This window comes from Trichosurus vulpecula, chromosome 2, assembly GCF_011100635.1.
Source record: "Trichosurus vulpecula isolate mTriVul1 chromosome 2, mTriVul1.pri, whole genome shotgun sequence".
NCBI lineage: Eukaryota > Metazoa > Chordata > Mammalia > Diprotodontia > Phalangeridae > Trichosurus > Trichosurus vulpecula.
The window spans coordinates 117,062,222-117,086,778 of record NC_050574.1 but is presented as its reverse complement, the minus strand read 5'-3'; the positions used below and the strand labels follow the sequence as shown (position 1 = coordinate 117,086,778).

At 38.4% G+C, this 24,557-nt stretch overlaps 1 protein-coding gene across 2 annotated transcripts in view; it reads right to left on the bottom strand.

The window, feature by feature from the left end:
• NARS2 (asparaginyl-tRNA synthetase 2, mitochondrial) overlaps nt 1-23,999 on the bottom strand; it is a 143,760-nt gene extending 119,761 nt beyond the window's left edge. Inside the window, exons 1-4 of one of the 2 annotated variants that reach the window (XM_036747509.1) lie at nt 23,554-23,999; nt 22,059-22,168; nt 14,464-14,584; nt 9,333-9,473 (exon numbers count right to left, since the gene is read on the bottom strand). In XM_036747509.1, the coding sequence (XP_036603404.1) occupies nt 9,333-9,473; nt 14,464-14,584; nt 22,059-22,168; nt 23,554-23,694 (513 nt within the window). In that variant the 5' untranslated portion in view covers nt 23,695-23,999. The remainder of the gene's footprint in view (nt 1-9,332; nt 9,474-14,463; nt 14,585-22,058; nt 22,169-23,553) is intronic. The other variant, XM_036747510.1, reaches the window with a different exon arrangement.
• Between the last annotated feature and the right edge of the window lie 558 nt (nt 24,000-24,557).

Sequence of the window (24,557 nt, the reverse complement as noted above, 5' to 3'; positions counted from 1 at the left end):
TATTCTTTTGACACAACCAAGATTTACCAAAAAGACCAAACAAATACTCTTACAACATGTTTCCCAGAATACAGTTTATAAATTGTTAACAAGAGTAGGAATGTGTCCTTTAACTTTACAAAACAATATTAACAGTGATAATTATATTTGATGATTTTTGCCATCACTATAGCTAGCAACTAGGTGGCACAGTGGCTAGAGTGCTTGAATTCAAATCTGGCCTCAGACAGTTACTAGTCGTCTGACCGGGCGCAGGTCACTTAACCCTGTTTGCCTTAGTCTCCTCACTGCAAAACGAGCTCAAGAAGGAAGTGACAAACCACTCCAGTATCTTTGCCAAGAAAACCCCAAACAGGGTCACAAAGAGTTGGACACAACTGAAATGACTGAACAACAACAACATCCATCACTAATGCTGACTTTATTTACACTGGTGCAATCAATCACTGCGTGTATTATCTCCCTAGTTCTGCTTACTTCACTCGGTATCAACGTGTACAAGTCTTCCCAGTTTTCTCTGAATTCTTCGTATTTGTCCTTTATAGTGGAATCATAGCCCATTCCATCACGAATCATAACTGGTTTGTTGCTATTGTTGTTCAGTCACGTCTGTCTCTTCGTGACCCTCTCTGGGGTTTTCTGGCAAAGAAGTTGGAGTGGTTTACCATTTCCTTCTTCAGTGAAGATAGCTAGTGAGTATCTAATATCATATTTGAACTCAGGTCTGACTGACTTCAGGCCCAGCACTCTATCCACTGAACCACCTAGCTGCCTCCGTTACTGACTGCTTAGTCATTAATAAGTAGGCACATATTTAGTTTCTACTGTTAATTCTGAACACTTTTGAGGTTGTTACTGATAGTTTGTATTTCTACTTTTGCAAACTGTTGCTATCCTTTTTCCTTGTCTCCTGGAGAATGGGGGAAGGGAGGTGTGAATAGGGATAGTCCCCTTTATTCCATACTGTCTACTTCGATTGCCAGGGTCTAGGGGTGATTTACAAGAAGTTTACAGCCATAGTCTGTATTTTTGAGCAGTGTGGTCCCAAAGAAAAGCACCAGACTTGGAGTAAGAAGATGTTGGTCTAATCATCACGTGACACTGCCTCTGCAATCCTGATAGTCACACTCCCAGAATCTTTGTGCTCTCATTTGTACATAGGAATTATAAGACTTGCCTCACCTACCTCACAAGGTTGTTATGAAAAAAGAATTTTGTTAAACTTAAGGAAGGTTAACAACACTACAGAAATGCTGTTACAATAAAAGCCGGGAAAACCAGATATGTGTACATTAAATCACTAAAAGTAAAGGCAGGTACATGATAAAGTTGTCCATGTCACTGAGGGAATGTAAAGTGATGAATGTGTGTCATGCTACTCAGGAAACTGTATGCTCCATGGATATGAACCATCAAAAGGTAGGAAAATTAGCGGAGTAAAGAAACAAACAGGCAATGAAAAAGTCAGACATGATTTATGAGAAGACACTAGCATTAAACTGTTAGCAATGCATTTCACATACAGACTTCCTTTCGCCTGAAGAAAGAGCCTGAGCATCAGTGCCTAGATGCATCCATTACAGAGGCGCCCAACAAAACCCTGCAGATCAAAAGTCTGACAATATTTCCATTAGTAAACCACAAAAGCTACACTAAGGTAATGCTAGTGGGACTGAAATAACCCAGCAACCCCAAGGTTATGCTCTTCTTATTCTGACTAGGGATGTAGATAGGTCACAGACTATTCAAGAGCGTACAAATGCATCAGGGTAAGGCAAAGGATGAATTCATACTACAAAAAAGCTGTAGTGTAGCTTCAGCCTATAACATTAGCCTTGAACAAATACATAAAAATGACACAAATTTCCAGCTACAGAACCAGTGGAAATGATGATGTCTCAGTATTTACTAGTATTTACTATTCTCAGAGGAACCCTTTGAGAATAGAGATCTCTCAATTTCTGTCTCCCTCCAAAATAAAGTAAATTCAAGTATTTGAGGGAGAGGCAAAAGTCAACTACTTTCTCCATTATGTAACTTAGTATATATTAATAGAAGCTTGAGCCTCAGGAAAGTATTTAAATAGTACTAAATATGAGAGCAATATGCCCAGAAGTGCTATAGTGAGTACATTTTGAAGAACCAATAAGACATAATCAATAACACTACTGCATAAAATTTTTGTCTCCTGGGAGGCAAGAATCACAGCTATGAATCATTTATTCCATATGAAATGCAATCACCTGTAAGCTCAAATATAGTAAACAAAGTAAAGAATCCAGAGGAAAAAAGAGAAAGGGAAAATATTAAAGCAAAATATAATTTCCAATTCATGAATGCTCAAAGACATAAGAAAAAATATTGTAAACTTTGTGAAAAGCTTCACTTAGGTTCTTTATAAATTCACAAGTAATAGGAATCACTTCGTATGCCTAGGTTCACCTCTGGTAGAGAGAACTGTATGTTCCCTTTAGCTACACCAGCAGAACACAAGCTCTGGTGTATTCTACTGACCAAATTATGAATCCTCTATGTCAAAAAGTGGGGTTCACAGGTTCAATCATCAAATAGCATTTATTTTTCTAGCATAGGTTAAAAAAAATTTTAAGACCTGAGGACCAATGGCAAAGATAAAAAGCACCCAAATGCCATAGGCAAACTACAGGCACCAGCAGGGAAAAAGGTTTAAAAAAAAATGAGGAAAAACACAACCTAAGAGGAAAAAGGGGGCATAAGTATTCATGCCTCGCAGGGTGAGACCTTAAACAATGCTTATTGACTATCAAGAACACAGCTAAGAATCATAATAGCAACAAAAAGATGTGTCTGAGCAGTCAAAATAATTATAATGTTCACATGCTTTACTCGAAGGAGAGCTTATCAAAACTTTACTCAGAGGCTGCTTATTCATATTTTAGATAAAATTCTTTCCAGTCTGCTTATTTGGATTCCAAGCTGGCTGCAAAAGGCATTTTAGAAACAATCAACAAATTCAACTGAATAATCATTTATTAGTTTCCTACTATAAACAAGAATCTGTACTAAGGAAATAGTTCCTGCTACCAAGAAATTTAATTTCTCCTAGGAGAGAGATGTCCTGCAGACAAGGATGATACAAAGTAGAATGTAACAGAGGAAAAACAGATCCAAAGAAAGTACCCTAGGAAAATCTGAGAAAAAGAGATTATGTTTGGTCAGAAGGAAATCAAGGTAAATTTCATACAGAAGATGGCACCTGAGTTGGGCCTTAAAGAAAGAAAAGGATTTCAACCAGTGGAGATAAGTATATTTTAAAAGTTTTTATTCTGAGAAAATATATACATATATAATCCATATATCATGTGTGTACACCCACGTATGTATGTATTTATCTATGTATCTGCAGTATTCAGGAAGAATATACTTTTAAATCTGTTGTCTTCTTTACTGAAATGTTAAAACTCAATTCTTCAAGAGCACTGCTATAAGACTGCAGGTACCACCACCTAGTGGCTAAAGAACTGCATGCATGTTTCTAAACAGCAGGTGTACTTTATCAGTGGTTGGTGCCATATGGGAAGAAATATTATTTTTAGACTTTAACCAAAATTTTTGTGTGCATGTGCTTCAAGAAATTACTGCAAATCCATATGGCAGGCAAGAGAGATAGAGTGAATGCATGTCGGAAGATCTTCTAAAACTAAAATGAAGTGACAGTGCCTCATGTGAATTTTTCTTCTGACTGATTAAAAGGCTTTCTCTTCAGACTGCATATAGTATCACACCTCTAGAAACTGAATCTGACGCAGATTATTAAAGAAAGGGCCCTACATTAACCCTAAGAGGGCTGAGGCTAGGCTGGGATTGTATTAATTTTCACATATATGATAGAGGTTATAGAACAGGGGTGGGAAACCTGCAGCCTTGAGGCCACATGTGGCCCTCTAGGTCCTCAAGTGCAGCCCTCTGACTGAATCCAAATCAATTCATCCTGTGAAGTTTGGACTCAAGTCAGAAGGCCACACTTGAGGACCTAGAGAGCCACATGTGGCCTTGAGGCCACAGGTTTCCCACCTCTGTACAGGGGAAGGGCAGGTTAAATTGATTAAAACTTGCAGATCATACATAACCTAGAATAGCAACACAGAAAATGCAAAAGAAAATACTGATATCTTTCCTTTGAGCTGAAGAGTATAAATGATTTTCTATGTCTTCTATAGAGTCAACACTGACAAAAGGGAGCCCCTCATCCACCGGGGTGAAAGGTTAGATAATCTCTAATTCCAGGTCAGCCGTCTCTTTCTCTCCATCATTCTCATAGGTTCTTACCCTAGGTCTCTACCCTGACAAGCCTACGTTTTCTTCCACTGCAGTTCTCCTGACAGAAACTGTCTGAAAAGCAAAATTGTCCATGATAAAGTACCTGCAGTCTAGCTTACTTCAGTAGGACTACGGTCTTAAGAGTAAGGACTGTAGTTTCCATGGTTTTTTTTGAAGTTCCTACAGTACCCAATAAAGAGCAGTACACAAAAACAAGTATTCAATAAAACCATGTGGCAGTGATGCTTGGGCACATTCATGCGCACATACACACATTTTGCTTGGGCCTAAGAATAATAAATATATGCAAACATAATGACGGTATGATGCAAGAGAAAACTGCCAAATACAGCCACCAAACTAAACAGAAAGAGATTGTACAATGTAAGAGGAATGCTGCTAAGGTCAGAAACTCACAGGAGGCCAAATGCAATAAAGCATCCAGTTATAAACTCCAGAGCCTCCATCAGTCATGCATAAATGCCCAAAGTTTTTGCAACAAGAAAAATTACAGGGTCTAGCACAAGGAAGCAAACTTGACCTCACAGGTTTAATTGTGATTTGTTGGTGTGAGCCTCATGCGCTGTAATATTGCCCTAGTGGGTATACTTTATTTGAAAGAAACAAGACACCTGGGGCAGAGAGAAGTAGAGGGAGATATTATTATGTAAGTAATATCAGGATGTATACTCATTTCAAAGAAGCAATATTAAGAAGGTATTCTCACTTAAGGAAACTGAGGAGGAGGGGGAGGAAGCAAAACATGGTGGAAAGCATTTGAATTAAGATCAATGAGGAAATAAATGAAAGAGATTTTTTTCATCACATCCTATTACTTCCTAGGAAAGAAGAAATGGAAGAAAAGTTGAGGAAACAACCACAAGCCTGAAACAGAGGCACAAAAGTAATAGAGAACTTTATCTAGATACGTATTTGTCAGCACACTCTCTCTGAAAACAAAACAGAGCAACTAACAGCTTCTTGACTTGCTTTAATAATTTCATCCTCTAAAAAGTGAAGGAAGCAGGAGGGCTAAGTTCTATTTATGGATCTGAATTCTCACCACAGGGAGACGCTGATTGCTAGGGTGGGAATGATGGGAAACTAATGCAGAAGAGACTACTTTCTCCTAAAGTTTGTGACGGAGAAGAAAGCCAGAGTCTAATGTGCACCCTAGATTTTAGGAGAACAGAATTCAAAAATTTCTGGGGAATAGAAGGAGGATCCTACAAATGAAGACAGTCAAGAAAGGAGAGGAAACATTCAAGAAGGAATATTGAAAACACAAAGGAAAAACAATTCCAAGGAGGAAAAAAATGGGACTATTCAAAAAGATAAATATGGAAACACAGAAGATGCAACAATCAATCTTATCTTTAAAAGTTATGTATAGAATATGCAGGCAAAGGAAAGTAATAGCAGATGAATACAAAAGCTTGGCAGAGTCTTATATAAAGAAAAAGACAGCACCAGGAGTTTGACAATTCAGAATGAGGAAAGTCTGGTGAGGTAAGCTAAGAATTTAAGTCATATTGGAGAAAAAGACAAGGCTCAGAGAAAGGATAGGACCAGGGCTCACCAGGCGGATGGAACAATGATAACTGACAACAGAATAGTAACAGAGCTGCTTATTTTGCTTCTGTTTCTCTGCCAGGAGAAATGATCTTTGGACTGGAAAGAGAACAAAAATAACTGATAGGGAATTGATACCCAAGATAAGTAAGAAGATCATGAAAGAGTACTTAGTTGCCTTTGATAAATTCAAGTCACCTGCCCCAGAGGAACTACGTCATTAGACACTGAAAAAAAAATCATCATGTGATTTCTGAACCACTATCAGTGATATGTGAAAGAATATAAAGCACAAGAGAGGTGCCACAAGGGTAGAGAAAGCAAATGTTACAATTTAAAAAAAAAAAAAAAAAGGAAGAGTAATATCTCCAAAATAAGAAAAAAACAACCCCCAAAACCCATCCCCCCACCCCGCCAACAAAACCCATTCAGTTCCTGGAGCTACTATGGACTCTGTGAGTAAAATACTGTTGATGTCTTGCAAAGGACGACAGCTGTTGGTCAAAACCTTTCTCATGAATCTCCTGAGTCCCACCTGTATGGAAGGCAAGGTCAGACTGCCGCTGGCCAGAAGGAAGACGTTCTTTCTATGTTTCCTGGAAACCTCCAGATACTATGTGAATATCTATTTCTTCATTTTTAAATGGAAAAACATCTAGTAAAATATCTCCTTTCCTTTGCTCCTTTTTCCTGTCTGCCCATTCCTTTTCTCCTGACTTCCCAAAAGCCATACATCTGAGTAAAGAATCTAGGTCTCTACAGCTGGACAAGGAAAAAAGAGATATACACTTGATTCCTTTTCCATCCTCCTTTTTCCCCTTCCAAAGTGGAGACAAATCATGCTTACTTCAATACTGCTATTATTTCATGGTTGTGGGTAATCCCTTTACCCGTGGAGAATTACACCTTAAGACAAGATTCTCAACCCAAGGTCCTTCAAATTAGCTGTGGTTTTTTTTTTTTAATATTTTGATAACTATGGGCAGAGGAAACATTTTTCTGACAAGGGGCCCATGGGCTGCTAGACTACCAAATGGGTCAATCATACAAACATTAAGAACCACTGCCTGAGGAGACAGCTTAAGGAATAAGTCTGACCCAAAGAATTTATCATGTTGTGGCCAACCTCCTGGTGATAAGCCTTTCTGAATGTAGCTAGTCTTCAGAGATACTTAATGAACCATTTTGAAAAAGAAGCAGTAATCACAAAAAACCAGTATGACATCATCAAGAATAGGTCTTATGAGATTAACCCTATTTCCTTTTTTGACAGTATGGCTAAAGAAGCAGACATATACATGTAGCTATAGTTTATCTAGATTTTAATGAAGCTTCTGATAAGGCACTTCATGCTGCTCTAAGTCTGTCAAATAACAAGCGTATGAAGTACTATGTGCCTAGCACTATTCAAAGAACTGGGGATACAAAGAAAGGCAAAAACATAGTTGTTGCTCTCAAGGCAGAGTCTCATGTAAAAGATGGAAAGCCATGGTCTAGACAACAGTAAAATTAGATTATGAACAGATTAAACGGATAGACCCAACTAGCATTGGTTAATGTTTCAATCAACCAAAAAGCATTTATTAATGCTTTCTTATTAATTATAGCACCTATACTATGTGCCCAGGACTGAGGATCCAAAGACAAAAATTAAATGTTCCTTGCACTAGGGAACACACACTCTACCAGGGGAGACAACAAATACATACATAAGCATATCCATGGGAGGAGGTATCCAGTTGCACTGTACCAGAGATCTGTGCTTGGCCCTATGTTATTTAACGTTGCTTTTAAACAATGATAAGGATAAAGGCATAGACAGAAACCTTACTAAATTTGCAGTTGACACAAAGGTGGGACACATATCTAACACACTGGATGACAGAGTAAGCATACCCCAAAATCATGATACGCTAGAAAATTGGGCTGAATCTAATAAGGCACAATTGAACGGGGACAAATTTCAAGAAATCAACTTTGTAAGTATAAGAAGATAAAGAAATGGTTAGGCAGCAGCCTTTCTGAAAAATATTTGTGGGTTTTGGTGGACTTTAAACTCAATAAGAATTAACAGGGTGACATGAAAACTATAAAAGCTAATGCCAACTTGAGTGGCATTGAGACAGAGCTTCCAGGAAAAAAGTGAAGGTCCTTTCATACTTTGCTCTGGTCAGAACAGATCTGAAGTATTGTGATCAGTTTAAGGCATCACATTTTAGAAAAGACAATGATAACCTGGAGAGTATCTAGAGGAAGGCAATCAGGGTAGTGAAGGATGTGAAGTCTGGGCCACAAGAGCCACTAAGTGGTTAAAGAAACTGAGCACATTTAACATGGAGATGAAAAAGCTGAGGGGACAACGTAATAGCTTGTCTTTAAGCATTTGAAAGACTATCATGTTGAAGAGGGATTAGATTTGTTCTGCCTGACCCAACAGGGAAGAACTAGGAGCAATGAACAGAAAATACAAAGAGGAAAATTTAGGCTTGATGTCAGCAAAAACTTCCTAAGAATGATAAGAGAGCCATGTGAAAGAGGAATAGGATGTCTTAAGGAGATACTGATGATCTCTTAGTGAGTATGTTGTAATGAGAATTCTTTCTCAGGTATGGATTTAGACTAGATGGCTAGAGGAGTTCCTTCCAACTCTGAAATTGTGATTCTGACTCAGAAGACATGGGTTCAAGTTCTGCTTCTGCTACTAGTCATATGACCTTGAACAAATCACTTAACATGCCTAATTCTATTTTCACATCTCTAAAACAGGGCTACTTCTCAGAGTTATTGTGAAATTAAATAATATACCTAAAATGCACTATGAACTTCAACACACTATATAAATGCAAACTGTTATTATTAGTAAATGACATCAAGTTAACAAGCTTTTATTAAGTGCTTACTAGGTACCATGAACTGTGCTAAGCAGTGGGTACATAAAGCAAGGCAAAAATAACTTCATATCTGCAAGGATTCACATTCTAACGGGAAAGACAACATGCAAACAACTATGTACAGACAAGATACATAGAGAGGGTAAAGTGGAGGCAATCTCAGAATGAAGGTCCAGGCAGCAGGGAGGGGAAGGAGACTGAGAAAAGCCTATTGCAGAAGGCAGGATTTGAGCAGTCTTGAAAGAGGGAGAGCATTCCAGGAATGGAAGACGGACAGTGAAAAGGCATGGAGATGTAATTAGGGTAATGAGCAAGCAAGAGTAAGATGACGCCATGGGCAAGCAAAAGCGAGAAAGCCAGTGTTGCTGCTAGATTACATGGCAGGAGTAAAGTGTAAGAAGAATGGAAAGGGAGGAAAGAGGTCATACAGGGCTTTAAAAGCCAAAAAATGGATTTTATATTTGATATGCTTACTTTATGGATTAGTTCAGGAAAATATTTTTAACTTATGTCATAAAAATGAATTCAAAACTGAGGTAACTTACAACCAAACTGAAGTAAATTACACACCTTGAAGAAAGAGTGTATAGCATCTGTAGCTTCACTGCGAACCCTCAGTATAGAGCTCAGGGCACTGGTCCTACATCGAAGGTGAGGGTGCTGTCGAATATATTCCAGAGGATATCTCTCCTTGTATTTAAAAGGGAATGTCTGCCAAAGAACAGTAAAAACAAATGAGACAATGGAGAAGGAAGTGCTCTCACTAAATCAGTTCTCAGAAGTGATGGCACTTCTGTTGTTCCAAAATAAGACTGCCTTCTTCCCTTCTTAAAAAATGATTGCTTGTAATCCCAATTCCTTGGTTTATTTTTTTCTACAGTGCCTCATACACATTGCAGATGTTCAATATCATGATGATCACATAAAACATTCCTGAAAACCCACCATCACTTCATACTCATGGTGTTCAAATGAACACTATCTTCTATTTGGCAATTTTTAAAAACTACTGCATGGGGGGGGGGAATGAGTGAATCTTGCTGCCATCGGATTTGACCTGAGGAGGGAATAACATACACACTCAATTGGGTATCTTGCCCCACAGGAAAGGAGGAGAAAGGAGATAAAAAAGGGGGGATGATAGAAGGGAGGGCAGATGGGGGAGGAGGTAATCAACAGCAAACACTTTTGAAAAGGGACAGGATCAAGGGAGAAAATTGAATAAAGGGGGATAGGATAGGAAGGAGCAAAATATAGTTAGTCTTTCACAACATGAGTATTGTGGAAGGGTTTTGCATAATGATACACATGTGGCCTATGTTGAATTGCTTGCCTTCTTAGGGAGGGTAGGTGGGGAGGGACAAGGGGAGACAATTTGGAACTCAAAAGTTGTAAAAGCAGATATTCAAAAAATAAAGTTTTTACAGGCAACTAGGAAATAAGATATACCGGTAATGGGGCATAAAAATCTATCTTGCCCTACAAGAAAGTAAGGGAAAAGGGGATGGTGGGGAGTGGGGTGACAGAAGGGAGGGTTGACTGGGGAACGGGGCAATCAGAACATATGCCATCTTGGAGTGGATGGGGAGGGTAGAAGTGGGGAGAAAATTTGTAATTCAAACTCTTGTGAAAATTAAAGCTGAAAACTAAAAATATTAAATAAATAATGTTTTTAAAAAAACTACTGCATGAAATGGTGTATACTAATGAAGACTTGCAAAGATTTGTTTTTAAAATTCTGTCTCTGAAAATATTTTTTCTGCCCAAATACAACCACCAAATCTTTAGAAATTCTCTGATATTTATCAAACAAAATACAAACTCTCTTGCCTGGCATTCAAGGCTCTACAGCCTGACTTCAACTTTACTTTCTGATTTTATTTCACAGTATCCCTTTTCATGAACTATGAGCTCCAGCTAAAATAGACTCATTGTTTCTGGATCTATTTTACCACTTCCCCTATCCTTTTATTTAGACATACTGTCCCCTATGTCTGAAAGATACTCACCTCTTTTCCAATCTCCACAAACTGATACCTTCCCTTCCTTCAAAACACAACTAAGGTGCCACCAAGTTTTGGAGTTGCCAACTAACAATTTATTTTCTGATTTCCCCAGCTATAGGTGATCCCTCCATTCTAGAAATACCATATTGTTGACTTTTCCTATGTATGTACATCATTATTTTCTTTTTTAAGAACAGATTTTACTGATACCTTTAAACAAAAAATATTTTTAAATAAAAAGAGGAAGAAAAAAATAATTCAGCAAAACTAATTAACACAATGAAAAAATTTGATGTTTTATGTGGACCCCAACCTCTGCAAAGAAGTAGGGGAAGGAGTCTTCTCACATTTCTTTGGGGTCACACTAGGTCTTCATAACTTTTCAACATTGAATTTCATTTCTTCTGTGTTCCCCCCCACTTTATATTGTTTTAAGGGGTTTTTTTTTGCACTGTTTACTTCCATCAGTTCACATTCAATCTTTCTATGTTTCTCTGCATCATGTTTGTCATTTCTTATAGCACAGTAATATACCGTTACATTCGCATACCACAATTTGTTTAGCCATTTCCCAATCAATCTAATTTATTTCCAGTTCTTAGTAAAAAGCACAAAAAGTGCTGGTGTAAATACTCTATTGTCTATGGAGCTTTTTTTTTCTTTTTAATTTGCCTAGCAGCGAAATGTCTGAGTCAAAGGGTTTGGACATTTTAGTCTTTATTTGCCTAATTCCAAACTTCTTTCCAGAATGGTTGCACTAATACGCAGCTCCATAAATAATACATTTGTATGCTTTTCTTTCTTCACACCCTCCAACATTGACTTCCCATCTTTTGTTAGTTTACTGGGTGTGAGGTAAAACCTCCAAGTTGTTTGGATTTGCATTTCTCTTATTATTATTAGGGAGAATGATCAACGAGGGCCCAATCCTTGGATAATATGCAATACGCTCTGTCTAGTACCAACCCACAAAAAAGTGTGCTGAGTTCGCTTCTCCTTTCTGCTTCAGAGCACATACAGGTGTAGACCCTTTTAATCAGCTGTCTGAGTGCACTTTTCCCAGGAACCAAGGTGGTCAAGGGGAGCAGGGTCCTGGTTTCAAAGTACTCTACTGCTACGTATTATATCTTTATTGTATCTTCTCAGAAAAAATCCCTTTGTAAAAGCTAATGTTAACTGATATCAAGGAGAGATCCCTGGTCAAAATGATATTAGATCTTGTGATAGCAAAGAACTAAAAACTAAGGGGCAGACTATAAACTGCAGAAGAGTTGAACAAATTATAATTATGAATGTGGTGAAATTACAATTTGCCATAAGAAATGATACTTCAGAGAAACCTGGAAAGAGTTAAATAAGGAGTTCACACAGGGTGAAGTGAACAGCACCAGAAGAACAATTTATACACAACAAACAACTTTGAAAGATTTAAGGACTCTGATAAGCACAATGAAAAACCACCATTCCACAGGATCAATCATGGTGCATGTTGTCCATCTCTTGACAGAGAGGTAATGGATTCAGGGTGCAGATAGACAAAGAGATATTTTTTTGGAAATGGCTAATGTGGGAATTTGTTTTGTTTATGTATATTTGTTATGCACAGCCAAGCTTTGTTTTGATTTTATTTTTCTTTTTTTCCAAATGGAGGGAGTGTGGAAGGGAGAGAAAATATATTTTTGTTCACTAAAAAAATTTTTTTTTAAATTATATTCAAACAGTAACTACAGGCAGTCAACAACGGGAGAACACCACAGATGAGGACTTTAAAGCAAATGTATTAGACTATCCTTAGAACCCTACGTGGTAGAGCACTAGCCCTGCTATAAGGACCCAAGAGGCAAGTGCTAGGGGGCCTGCAGATCATACCCTACATTAGTGATCTGGATCATTCTTTCATATGGTTGTTCACAACATCATTTTTTAACTTAGAGTTATCTGTGTACGTAAATCAATCTCTCTTCTCCAACTCATCTCCCCTTCAAGACAGAGACTATCAGTTTCATCTTTGTTTCCTTCGTGTCTAACAGTGCCTTGCACAAAGTAGGTACAAATAAATGCTTTTTAACTGAAACAAAACTCTTCCCGCTCTCATGTCACTAAGCAAAAGAAATACACGAATATGTTTTCAGTCAAAAAATATGCAAAAGTTTATGTATACTTTGGCATTTTAAGGACCTCTGATTTCATTAGTTCTTCCACCAATGTGGATGGATCACCACCCCTCAGTAGAAAAATATTATTAAAGAGTGTTGTTAAAAAATCTTAGTAGAAAGTGTTCTTGAGTAACAGTGGCTACAATTTCTATCATTCTCAAATTTCTGGTGAAAAGCCTTTCCTGAGACTGGTCCATGGATCAGAGACAGTCATTTAATAGGACTAAACTTGAAATCTTCCCAGCTTGGTAGGGCTTGTCAGAACGTGTCCTAAATTAGCACAGCCCTCAACAAACACAGTATCATAATGGGTCACTAGAGTACCTAATTTTACACTAAAGTAAAAATTTCCATGAAAACAATAAAAAGGTAACAGAAAGGAACTTATTAAAATTATTATATACATGATCTGTTCCCTTTTGGCTTGTCTTATTTTTTTCCAAGCCCTGGACATGTATTTACTTCCATGGTTACATTAATGGTATGCACACACACACACAGAGCAAAACCAAATTAAGCCCTTAGAAATGTGTCTACATAAATTAAAAACTGGGATTAACCACCCAGCCCTTCCCTAATGCCTATTTTCAAGTGACACAATAGAGAAAGGAAAGAACCATTAGGTATCCACACCAACATTAGCAAGAAGACTACTCTAGAACTGAAAAATAAATGGCAAGGATCAAAAAAGCCATCAAATGATGACAGAATGACAATTCAAAAAGGGAAGAAAAAGTTAAAGATCATTATCCAATTTTCTGTGTGCTCCATGTTATTTTCTGGCAGTCTATTTTCCAGATGTCTCAGTACCCAATTTTCTATAATTTGACCAGAATTTCTTGCCATATAATGCAGCCATTATATACAAAGCTATGTGGCTGATGCTAGGAAAAAATACAAAATTTAGGTCTGATCTAAAATAAAGTTATCTAAAATGGCTTAAGAAATTTCCTACCTCACCCCTTTTAATTTGAAATAATTAGATATTCTTGCTCCTTCCCTTGTTTTTTATCCTTAAAATATTAGATGATGATCCTCTAAAAAAACAGACATAATTTACTCTAACCTTTACTATGCAAAAACAGAAATAAGTATTTACTAAATTTCCACTTTAGCAGAATTTCCTATTACAGAAACTCCAGATGAACTAAGACTTCACATTTAGAAAGAAAAACCAGGAATCAATTCTTTGCCTAAGCCTTCTACTTATCACACCTTGGGCATTTGTGTATACAAGAACTTGAAAGAACTGGTCCAGCCCTTGCTGTTTCTGTTATTCAAGTTAAGCTGGCACATCTGTCAAAGTGCCCAGTTTCAATAGTGACAAACACTACAGAAATGCACAAGCAAAACCAATTATTTTTCCCACATTAATGTAAGGCTTTAACACCTAAACTATTTTTGCTGCTGTTTTTGCATTGCTCAGGTCACCAAGTGTCTTGTAGATTAAAAAGAAGGGACACTGGAAAACAGGTTGCAAATATTTTCAATGTGATCTCTCAAATTGGCTACATGATAAACTGGAGTCAAACAGCATACCTTAGGATCACAATGTCCAATGACTTCAATTTTGTCTGCCTTCAGTTCCATGTTTTGCTTTTTATAAGGACTTTTTACCAGTACCCCTTGGACTTCCACCGAACTCCCAAATGTCAGATCACTAAAACAGCAACAACAAATACAGGAACATTTTACAATATATAATTGTATCAGTTAGTGTTCATTGAAATCTTGTGATCAGAGCACTAATATTTTCTTAATGCTTGCTAGAAACTTTTAAAAATTTCTTCAAACAACTAAGTTTTAACCATAACCAAGATTTCCTATTGTCAGGGGGTAGATTCCCAGTAATTAAATCATAGGTTGTGGTCTACTGCTTCCTCCTCCGCCTCCTCTTGCCCATCTATATAAGGCCATGAGTACAGACAATAAGTAAAACTCTAAAATCAAAATCAGAAACCAAGGCAAAATGAACGTGTATCAAACAGTATTTCAAAGATGATATCTGGATGATCTATAACTCTCTATTACACTACTAGGGTATATAATCAAGGACTAAAATGTATATTCATAGATTCCTTAGGCTGTTTATGAAACTAACTACACCAATAATATTTGGGTAATTTCACACACGTCTCTACCATTTTTGATGATAGCTAATTCATAGATATTAATTTCTAATAATAGCTAATGTTGTTGTTGCCATTCAGTCACGTCCGACTCTTCATAACCCCATGGACCACAGCACACCAGGCCTTTCTATCCTCGACTATCTTTTGAAGTCTGTCCAAGTTCATGTTCATTGTTTCCATGACACTATCAATCCATCTCATCCTCCTGCTGTCCCCCTGTCCTTTTGTCTTCAATCTGTCCCAACATCAGAGTCTTTTCCAATGAGTTCACTCTTTTTCATTATGTGGCTAAAATAGCTAAGCTTCAGCTTCAGTAACTGACCTTCCAGTGAGTAGCTTGTACTAATTTCTTTATGTATAGAATAATTTGATCTTGTTGTCCAAGAGACTCTCAAAAGTTTTCTCCAACACTCCAAGTGTCACTTCTGGGTATTCAGCTTTCCTTTTAACCCAACTCTTGCAGCCATACATCGCAAATAGAAAAACCATAGCTTTGACAATACAGATCTTTATCAGCAAGGTGATGTTTCTGCTTTTTCAGTATTCTGTCGATATGCCATAGTTTTCCTTACAAGGAGCAAGAGTCTTTTAATTTCAAAGCTGCAGTCACTGTCTACAGAGATCTATGAGCCCAAGAATATAAAACACGACACTGCTTCCATTTCTTCTCTCTCTATTTGCCAAGACGTGATGGGACTGCTTGTCAAGACCTTAGATTTTTTTGATGTTAATCTTCAAGCCAGCTTTTATACCTCCCTCTTTCATCCTCATCAAGAAGCTTCTTAATTCTTTACTTTCTGTCATCAGAGTGGTATCGTCTGTATATCTGAAGTAGTTGATATTTCTCCTGGCAACCTTTAATTCCAGCTTTTGATTCATCCAGCCAAGCATTTAATGTGATGTACTCTGCATATAAGTTAAATAAATAAAGTTGACAATATATAGCCTTGTTATACTCCTTTTCCAATCTTAAGCCAATCAGTTGTTCCATGTTCAGTTCTGTTGCTTCCTCACCTACATACAGGCTCCTCAGAAGACAAGTAAAATGATCTGGTACTCCCATCTCTTTGAGGATTTGCCACATTTTGTTGTGATCCACACAGCCAAAGGCTCTAGTGTAGTCAATGAAGTAGATGTTTTTCTGGAACTTCCTTGCTTTCTCCATAATCTAGTGAACATTGGCAATTTGGTCTCTAGTTCCTCTGCCTCTTCGAAAACCAGCCTGGTGCTTCTGGTAATTCTTGGTTCACATATTGCTAAAGTTTGCAGAATCTTATGCACAACCTTGCTGTCATGTGAAATGAGAACAATGTGAAATGAACATTCTTTGGAATTGCCCTTCTTTAGGGTTGGTATATAAAGTGATCTTTTTTAACCCAATGGCCACTGCTGAGTTTTCCAAATTTGCTGGCATACTGAGTGCAGCAGTTTAACAGCATCATCTTTTAGGATAAATAGCTCAGCAGGAATTCTTTCACCTCCGTTAGCCTTATCGTTAGCAGTACTTCCTAAGGCACACTAGATTTTATTCTCTAGGATATCTGGCTCTAGATCAGTAACCACACCAGCATGGTTACTGGTGATGTTAAGATCTTTCTTGTACAGTTCTTTTGTGTATCCTTGCCACCTCTTCTTAATCTCTTCTACTTCTGTTAAGTCCCTATCATTTTTGTCTTTTGTCACGCCCATTTCTGCATGAAATGTTCCCTTAAGATCTCTAATTTTCTAGAAGAGGTCTCTCATTATTCCCTTTCTATTGTTTTCTTCTATTGCCTTGCATTCCTCATTTAAGAGAACTTTCTTCTCTCTCCTTGCTATTTTCTGGAATTCTGCATTCAGTTGGGTATATCTTTCCCTTTCTCTTTTAATTTTCACTTTCCTTCTTTTCTTAGCTATTTGTAAAGCCTCATCACACAGCCATTTTGCTTTCTTGTTCTTCTTTTTCTTTGTAATGTTTTTTGTTGCTGCCTTCTGTGTAATTTTGCAAACCTCTGTTCATATTTCTTCAGGCACTCTATCTACCAGCTATCTTAAATGATAGCTAATAGCATAAAACAAAGGTTGTTTTCTTCTGGGGCACTTCAGGATCATAAAAACACCTAAATCTACCCCAACAATATATGTCCAAATCAGAGAGGGAATCGATCAATCAATAAGCATTTATTAAGTAGTCGTTTATTAAGTAGTTGTTAGGTACCAAGGTCTGCTAGGCACTGAGAATAAAAGGACAAAGAATGCAATCCCTACTCACAAGGAGCTTACATGAAGGAGACAACAAATACATGTGTAAGTATGTGCATCATAAATGTAACAAATAAGTACAAAAATAAACAAAGTAATTAAGTACAAGGTATATGGTGGGGGAAGGTTAGAAGAATTAGAAAAGGTTTCATGCAGAAGATGGCAGCAAAAGGTAAGGAGGGCATTCATTTCCAGACCGTGGGACAGTCAGTGTAAAGGCATGGATACAGAAGGTGGAGCTGTTTGTGAGAAACAGAGGGAAGGCTACTTTGCCTGGAGTGCAGGAGGGGAAGGAATGTCCGTGAAGCTGGAAAGGGAGGCTGAACCTAGGCTATGCAGGGTTTTAAACATAACAGAGGAGTTGCTAAACAGAGTTTATATTTATCCTAGAGGCAACAGGAGGACGCTGGAACTGAGTAAGGGAACGACACGATTAGATCTGTGCTTAAGGCAATCACTCTGGCAGCCGTGTGCAGGACAGATCAGAGTGCTAAGAGATCTGAGGCAGAGACACCAATTAGGAGGCAACTGTGATAATCCAGGTGAGAGGTGACGAGGGCCTGAACTAAGGTGGGAACTGTGAGCAGAGAGAGGTGGGAGGATGTGAGAGATGCTGTAGAAGTAGAAATGTCAAGATCTAAAAACTGATTAGATACGTGAGGTCAGAGAGGAATCAAGAAAGACACTGAGGTTACAAACCACAGAGACAGGAAGGGCAGTGAAGATTTCGACAGAAATAGTGAAGTTTGGAAGGAGGAGGAGAAGCATAATGAGTTCAACTTTAGCCACCTGTCTCTCAGGACAATTAGTTTGAAATATTCAATAGACAACTGGTGATATGGGACTGAAACTCAGGGGAAGAGACTGGGGCTGCCTACATTGATAAGATAATCTGCACAGAGATGGAATGGGCGCTAATGAGGTTATCAAGAGAGTGGAGAGGAAGAAGAGAAGAGGACCTAGAACAGAAGCTTGGTGAATATCCAATTATATAGGGCCTGATATGGATGATGAGTGAGCAAAGGAAATTGAAAAGGATGGTGAGAAAGGAGGCAAACCAGGAGAGATGAGTGTCATAAAATAAATTAGAAAGGAAAGAGGACCAAGGAAGAGAGTGGTCGGTGTCAAATGCACATGGATCAAAAAGGATGAAGAGTAGGAAAACAGCATTTATATTATGTTTTAACACAGTAAATATTTCCCAAGATACCACCAAATTATTAAATTTAACAAAACGAGACTCTACCTCTTAGTAGAGAGGTGATAGACTGAAGGTACAGAAAAACCAGAAATGCTTTCTCTGATATAACCAAGTATTTATTTTGGTTGTTATAAGGGAGGACTTCTATTTGGAGGTAGAGGAGAGTTGAGTTCATGACCCCAATCAATATGGGGGGAAAAGTATCAATAAGGCATTTAAAAATATTTTTTGAAATGTCCTTTTTTACTTCTGCATCCTTACCTGATCACTTTTTCTTGGATCTGCTCCAGCTCCTATTACTATTGTGAGTTTATTTAGGGAAGTTCCTGAGCAATTTGAAGAGCTGACAAAAGTAAGCATGTATTTGCATCCTTTGATTGTCCATGACTTTCTTCCCAGAAAGAGCCATTCTAACTGGCACCTTGTTAAGAAGAAAAACGACAACTTCTGCCAAAGTCTCAGTGTTTTGGAATTATCAAAATTACCTTATAATACACCTAGTTTTACTGTACTTTGTTTCATTGCATTTTGCTTTATTATGCTTCACAGATACTGTGTTTTTTACAAATTGAAGGTTTGTGGCAAATCTATCGGCATCATTTTTCTAACATGTGCTCATATCATGTCTCTGTGTCACACTTTGGTAATTTTGTAAATATTTCAAACTTCTTATTATCATATCTGTTATGGCAATCTGTGATCAGTGATCTTTGATGTTACTATTTTAATTGTTTTGGGGTGCCAAGAACCATGCCCATATAAAATGGGTAACTTAAAAAATGTTGTGTGTGTTCTGACTGTTCTACCAACTGGCCATTCCTCTCTCTCTCTCCCTCTCCTTGGGCCTCCGTACTCTCTGAGACACAACAATGTTGAAATCAGACCAAGTAATAACCCTACAATGGCCTCTAAGTGTTCCGTTGAAAGGAAGAGTTTCATGTCTCTCCGTTTAAATCAAAAACTAGAAATGATTAAGTTTAGTGAGGAAGGCATGTCAGAAGCTGAGACCGGCTGAAAGCTAGACCACCACACTCATCAGTCAGCAGCCATCAACACTGAGGCAGGACCTTCCACCAGCAAAAAGATTACGATTTGATAGTAAGCATTTCTTAGCAATAAAGTATGTACGTTGTTTTTTCACACATAATACTAATGCACACTCAACAGACTACAGTATAGTGTAAATATAACTTTTATATGCACTGTGAAACCAAAAATTCATGTGATTCACTTTATTATGATGCTGAACCTGCAATATCTCCAAGGTATGCCTGTATATGAACATACTGTCTCCTTCAATAAAATGTAAGCTTTTTGGGGGCAAGAGATATTTCATTTGTCTTTTAATATCTAGCACTTCACAAAGTACACGCCACATATTAGAGACTTAATAATACTTGTTTGCTGCTAATTATTTCTACTACATAGAGGAAGAAAAAGAAGCTCAATAAGTAGAAGTGACTTGCCCCCCATACCCATCTGGTCCAGACCCATTCTTATAAAAAGGCACCTGAAGCTCAGACAGATTAAGTGACTTGTCACACAATTTAGTAAGTCAAAGACCCCGGATGCTAAACCAGGTCTTTTTACTTCAAGTATAATATATGTAGATTTTCTACTACACCACACTGCGTCTCTCATGTAGTCTAACACCTTTATTTGAGGATAACTCAGATTTTTCCTACTTTTAAAACATACTGCCTATAATATACAATGTAAACTGTAAAACTCAACTATGTACACTTTAACAAAAGTTCATTTTGACAGTTAAAAGTTTTTTTCTTTGGTCAATCAACAAGTATTTATTAAGCATTTAGCCAGGTACCAGGTACTGGAATATACTCTGGGATACAAAGAAAGGTAAAAACAGTCTCTGTACCCACTACTCAAGGAGCATGCATTTTAATGAGAGGAGACAATATGAAAATAAGTATGGATATAGTGAATATATACAATACAAATGAAAGAGATTACAATGCATTGCAGTAGAAGCTTTAGTCATTCTCCAATTATTTTAATAGATTTTTTTTTGGGGGGGGGGGGGTACCTAAGTACTTTCCTTGCATTCACTTAAGAAACTGCCTTCCTGGGGCAGCTAGGTGGCACAGTGAGTATAGCACTGGCCCTGGAGTCAGGAGAACCTGAGTTCAAATCTGAACTCAGACACCTGCCACACTTACTAGCTGTGTGACCTTGGGCAAGTCACTTAACCCCAATTGTCCTGCCTTCCCCCCCCCCAAAAAAAAAGAAACTGCCTTCCCATTCATTGGGAATGCTGCTAAACAACATGAAACATCAGGTTTTGTTTATGTTAAGAGGTAAACTGGGTCAAACTGAAAAATCTGTTCAGCTGAATTTGCAATGTGATACGATGTGACATAATAAAAAGAGAACTGGTTTGGGAGTCAGAAGACCTGGGTTAAAATAAGCTGCTATTTATTATCAGTATTTACAACCTGCCTGGAATGCTCTCCCTCTTCATCTCCATCTCTTGGCTTCCTTCAAGTCTCAGTTAAAATCTTACCTTCTGCAAGAAGCCTTTCTTGATTCTCCTTAATGAGACTGATTACCTTCAATTTACTATGTATGTATTTTGTATGTACATAGTTGTCGGTATGTTGTCTTTCCCATTATACTGTGAACCCTTTCAAGGAAGGGGCTGTTTTTGCTTTCCTTTTCATCCTTAGTGCTTTGCACAGGGCCTGGCAAATAATAAATGCTTAATGTATGCTCACTGAACGAATATGTTAAATAGTTGTTCTGACCTTCAGATGACCTTTAATGTACCTTTCCAGTTCTAAAAGCTATGATCTTAGATGGCAGTTCATTCAATTCATCAGAGTTACATGCATTATCCTTGAGGACGTCCTCTTAAAGCAGGGCTGGTTGTCATCACAGCACACAAAAATAAATATGTTTTATTCTCTTCCCTTAGAATTTACAATCTAGTAGAGGAGAAATGACGAGGATACTGGACTTGGAGTCAGGAGACACCTAGGTTTAAATCCCACCTCTTACCTATGTTACCTATGTGAACATGGGCTATTCACCTAAGCATCAGTTTCTTCATTTGTAATATGATGCTAATACCACCTGTAGCATGGACCTCACAAAATAGTCACAAGGCTCAAATGAGAATATATGTAAACTGATTTTCAATCCTTAAAGCATTTCCACAATTATTACAAGTAACTACATTATAAAAGTATAATGTGTAAAATGAGAGCAGTCCAAAATATAATGAGTGCTTCATCTATGCAAATTATGAAATTTGCTATTGGGTTGGTATTAGTATGACTGCCAGTAAATCTGACCAAATTGATTTTTCAGTATCAGTTCAATTCTTTAAATAGCCCCAGGTACATGACTCCAACACAACATGTAGCCCATTTCCAGTCCTGACAGTAGGCAAGAACATATCACTATTACAAAATGTGATATAGCATTGCTCTTCAGTCCTCACAGTACAATAAAAAAGGAATTCATTTTCAAATCTCATGAAAAAGGTCATAAAAATGTCTTTAGACAAAGTTCAAAGCACCGAAAAACTTTTTACTCACCAACTGTGTAAGCTTGGGTCTGCTACAATCTGCAAATGTTCCAAAGATGACCCATCATTTATATGGAGGAACAAAACTTCCTTCTGGGATCGAACTGAACGAACCCATCCCTGAGGGAGAAGTAACACATGGTTCTTAATATGAGCTCAAATTTAAACATTATATGCACTTTAAAAAACGACATTTTAAACAAAAATTAGGCACCACTGAAATTCAATAATTCCACAAGCATTTTTAGAGCAATTGCTATGTACAAGGCATTTGCTGGAGATTTAAAGACTAATGGACAGTCACTGCTATCAAAGAATTTACATTTTACTGGAGAAAGACATTTCGCCATAGAAGCAAACTCAAGATAATTCAAGTGAGGTGAGAATAGTAATAACCAAGAGGTTCAGGAAAGACTTTCTGTAGAAGATACCACTTGAATTAAGCCTTAAAAGAATTATAAGATTTTTAAGAGGTAAACGTGAGGAGGAAATGTATTCCAGGTTGTGCAAAGACAGATAAAAAGCCATAGAGCCCTTTCAACTTGTGTGCTACATGTCAGGCTCTATTCTGGCTAAACAGATCAGGAGAGCAAAAAACTTCTTATGGCATTCCCTACAAAACTGTGAATGGTTTTATAAATCCAAAATGAATAAGCAGAAACAGGAATAGCCAGACTTCACTAGATGTCACAGCAAGCCCACCAACAACTCTGAGTACAATTTTTGAAATTCTGATCCTTGAAGAAATACGAAACCTATGGAAACACCAGGTAGGAATGGTGAATTTCTTGGTGTGTAAGACCAAGAATGCTGTTGCAATGATTGCCAACTGAATGGATGCCTTTAGACAATAACACATCTGCTGAAAATCAGACTGCCTCAGGTAAGCGAATTTCTGAGACCTCATCTGTTCCATCTCCTTTTCCTTCCTTCAATCTTGACCTTAGTTTCCTGAGAGAAGATACTAGGAAAGCGTAGTTTGAAATTCAACTTAAAACAGTAGCTTAGGTTCTGTTTTATGAACAATCTGAACACATTCATTAAAAAGGGGGTAAGGTCAGAGAGGCGGTGGAGTATGGGTGCAAAATGAGGCATACTTTTTCTGACATGACCAAAATATTGCCTTATTTAGCTCAACTGTGGTTGTTACAAAGGGGGAGATGGGGAAATTGGTCACTGGGAAGTGACGACGACTTTGTAAAAAAGAGGGGTAATAAGGAGGCAGTAATAGGATATACAGCTCTAAGTCCTCTCTTTTTATAACTTAAACATAATTTAACGGATTTTATTGAAAAGGCAAATTATGTGTGTGTGGGTTTCCTTTTTTTTTCTTTTTCCATTTACTGAACGCAGGTTTGTGAACATTAATGAAGCCTAAGTCAAGGAGAAAAAAGGGACCCGTGTGGTTCCTGCATAAACCTTGGTTTATGCGGTTTGCAGACGGGTGCATTGGAGGGGCGGGGCAGGACTAGAGCAGCAGAACGAGAACGACCACGGCCACCAACCTGCACTTTCACATTGTCCCTTGGGTTCTGGCTCACAAGGGCATCCCGGATGCTCACTCTGGGGGGCTGTGTGGGCCTGGGGCAAGGGGCTGAGGTGCAGTAGGCGCGCAGGGCCCTGGACAGCGCTCGGGCCGCCCACATCGTGGGGATCCCTTCCCGCCGCTCACTGCTCACGAGCTCGGACCCAGAGGCCGCTCGGGGCTACTCCCATTCCCGCTGCCTCCCACTCCGGGCCTCGCCCACCCCCACCCCGCGCACGCGAACCGCACGCCGCTCTTCCCTGCCCCGGCCCAACTCGGACGGTGACCCCGGGACAAAGGGAAGACGGGAAACCCCTGACAAGCCGCCAAGCGGCCCCGAGCACCCGCTGTTTAAAAGAAGCAGCTTTCCGTCTTCTCACGCCCTCTGCACGCCGCCGCTGACAGACGCGACGTCCTGACGCCGACGTCAGTCGTGACATCACGACGCAGCCGTGAGGCGGAGCTTCCACCCAGGGGACTGAAGAGAGATTGGAGGGCCGGAGAGAAGGGGCGGGGCCTTCCCACCCCCTCCTGGAGCCGGTTTGTCAATCAGTCAATCCGGCAAAGAGATTGGACAACCCATAAAGACCCAGCGAAAGAAAGAGCCCCTGGTGGGAGCCGATGTTTTTTAAAAGCATACCTTCCCTTAGGGGACCTCAAAACTTGGTTGCAAGTGCTATTTCCACTTAATGAAAGGTTTATCGAATATTTTAAAGTGATTTCCTTTTTCTTAGTTGCATCTTTTAAAAGTTTTTTAAAAATTTATTTCCATTTAACAATACTTTTTCTCCCTCCCACTATTCCATTAAAAAAAGGAAAAACAAAACCCTTGTGATAATAATAATGAATAGTTTGCATTCATAGCATCTACTATGTGCCAGGCACTGTGCTAAGCACTTTAAAATTATCTCATTTGATCCTCAAATGAGGATACTTACATGAGCTGGGAGGCTTTCTTGTGTCTTGGGCAGGTCATCAAAGACT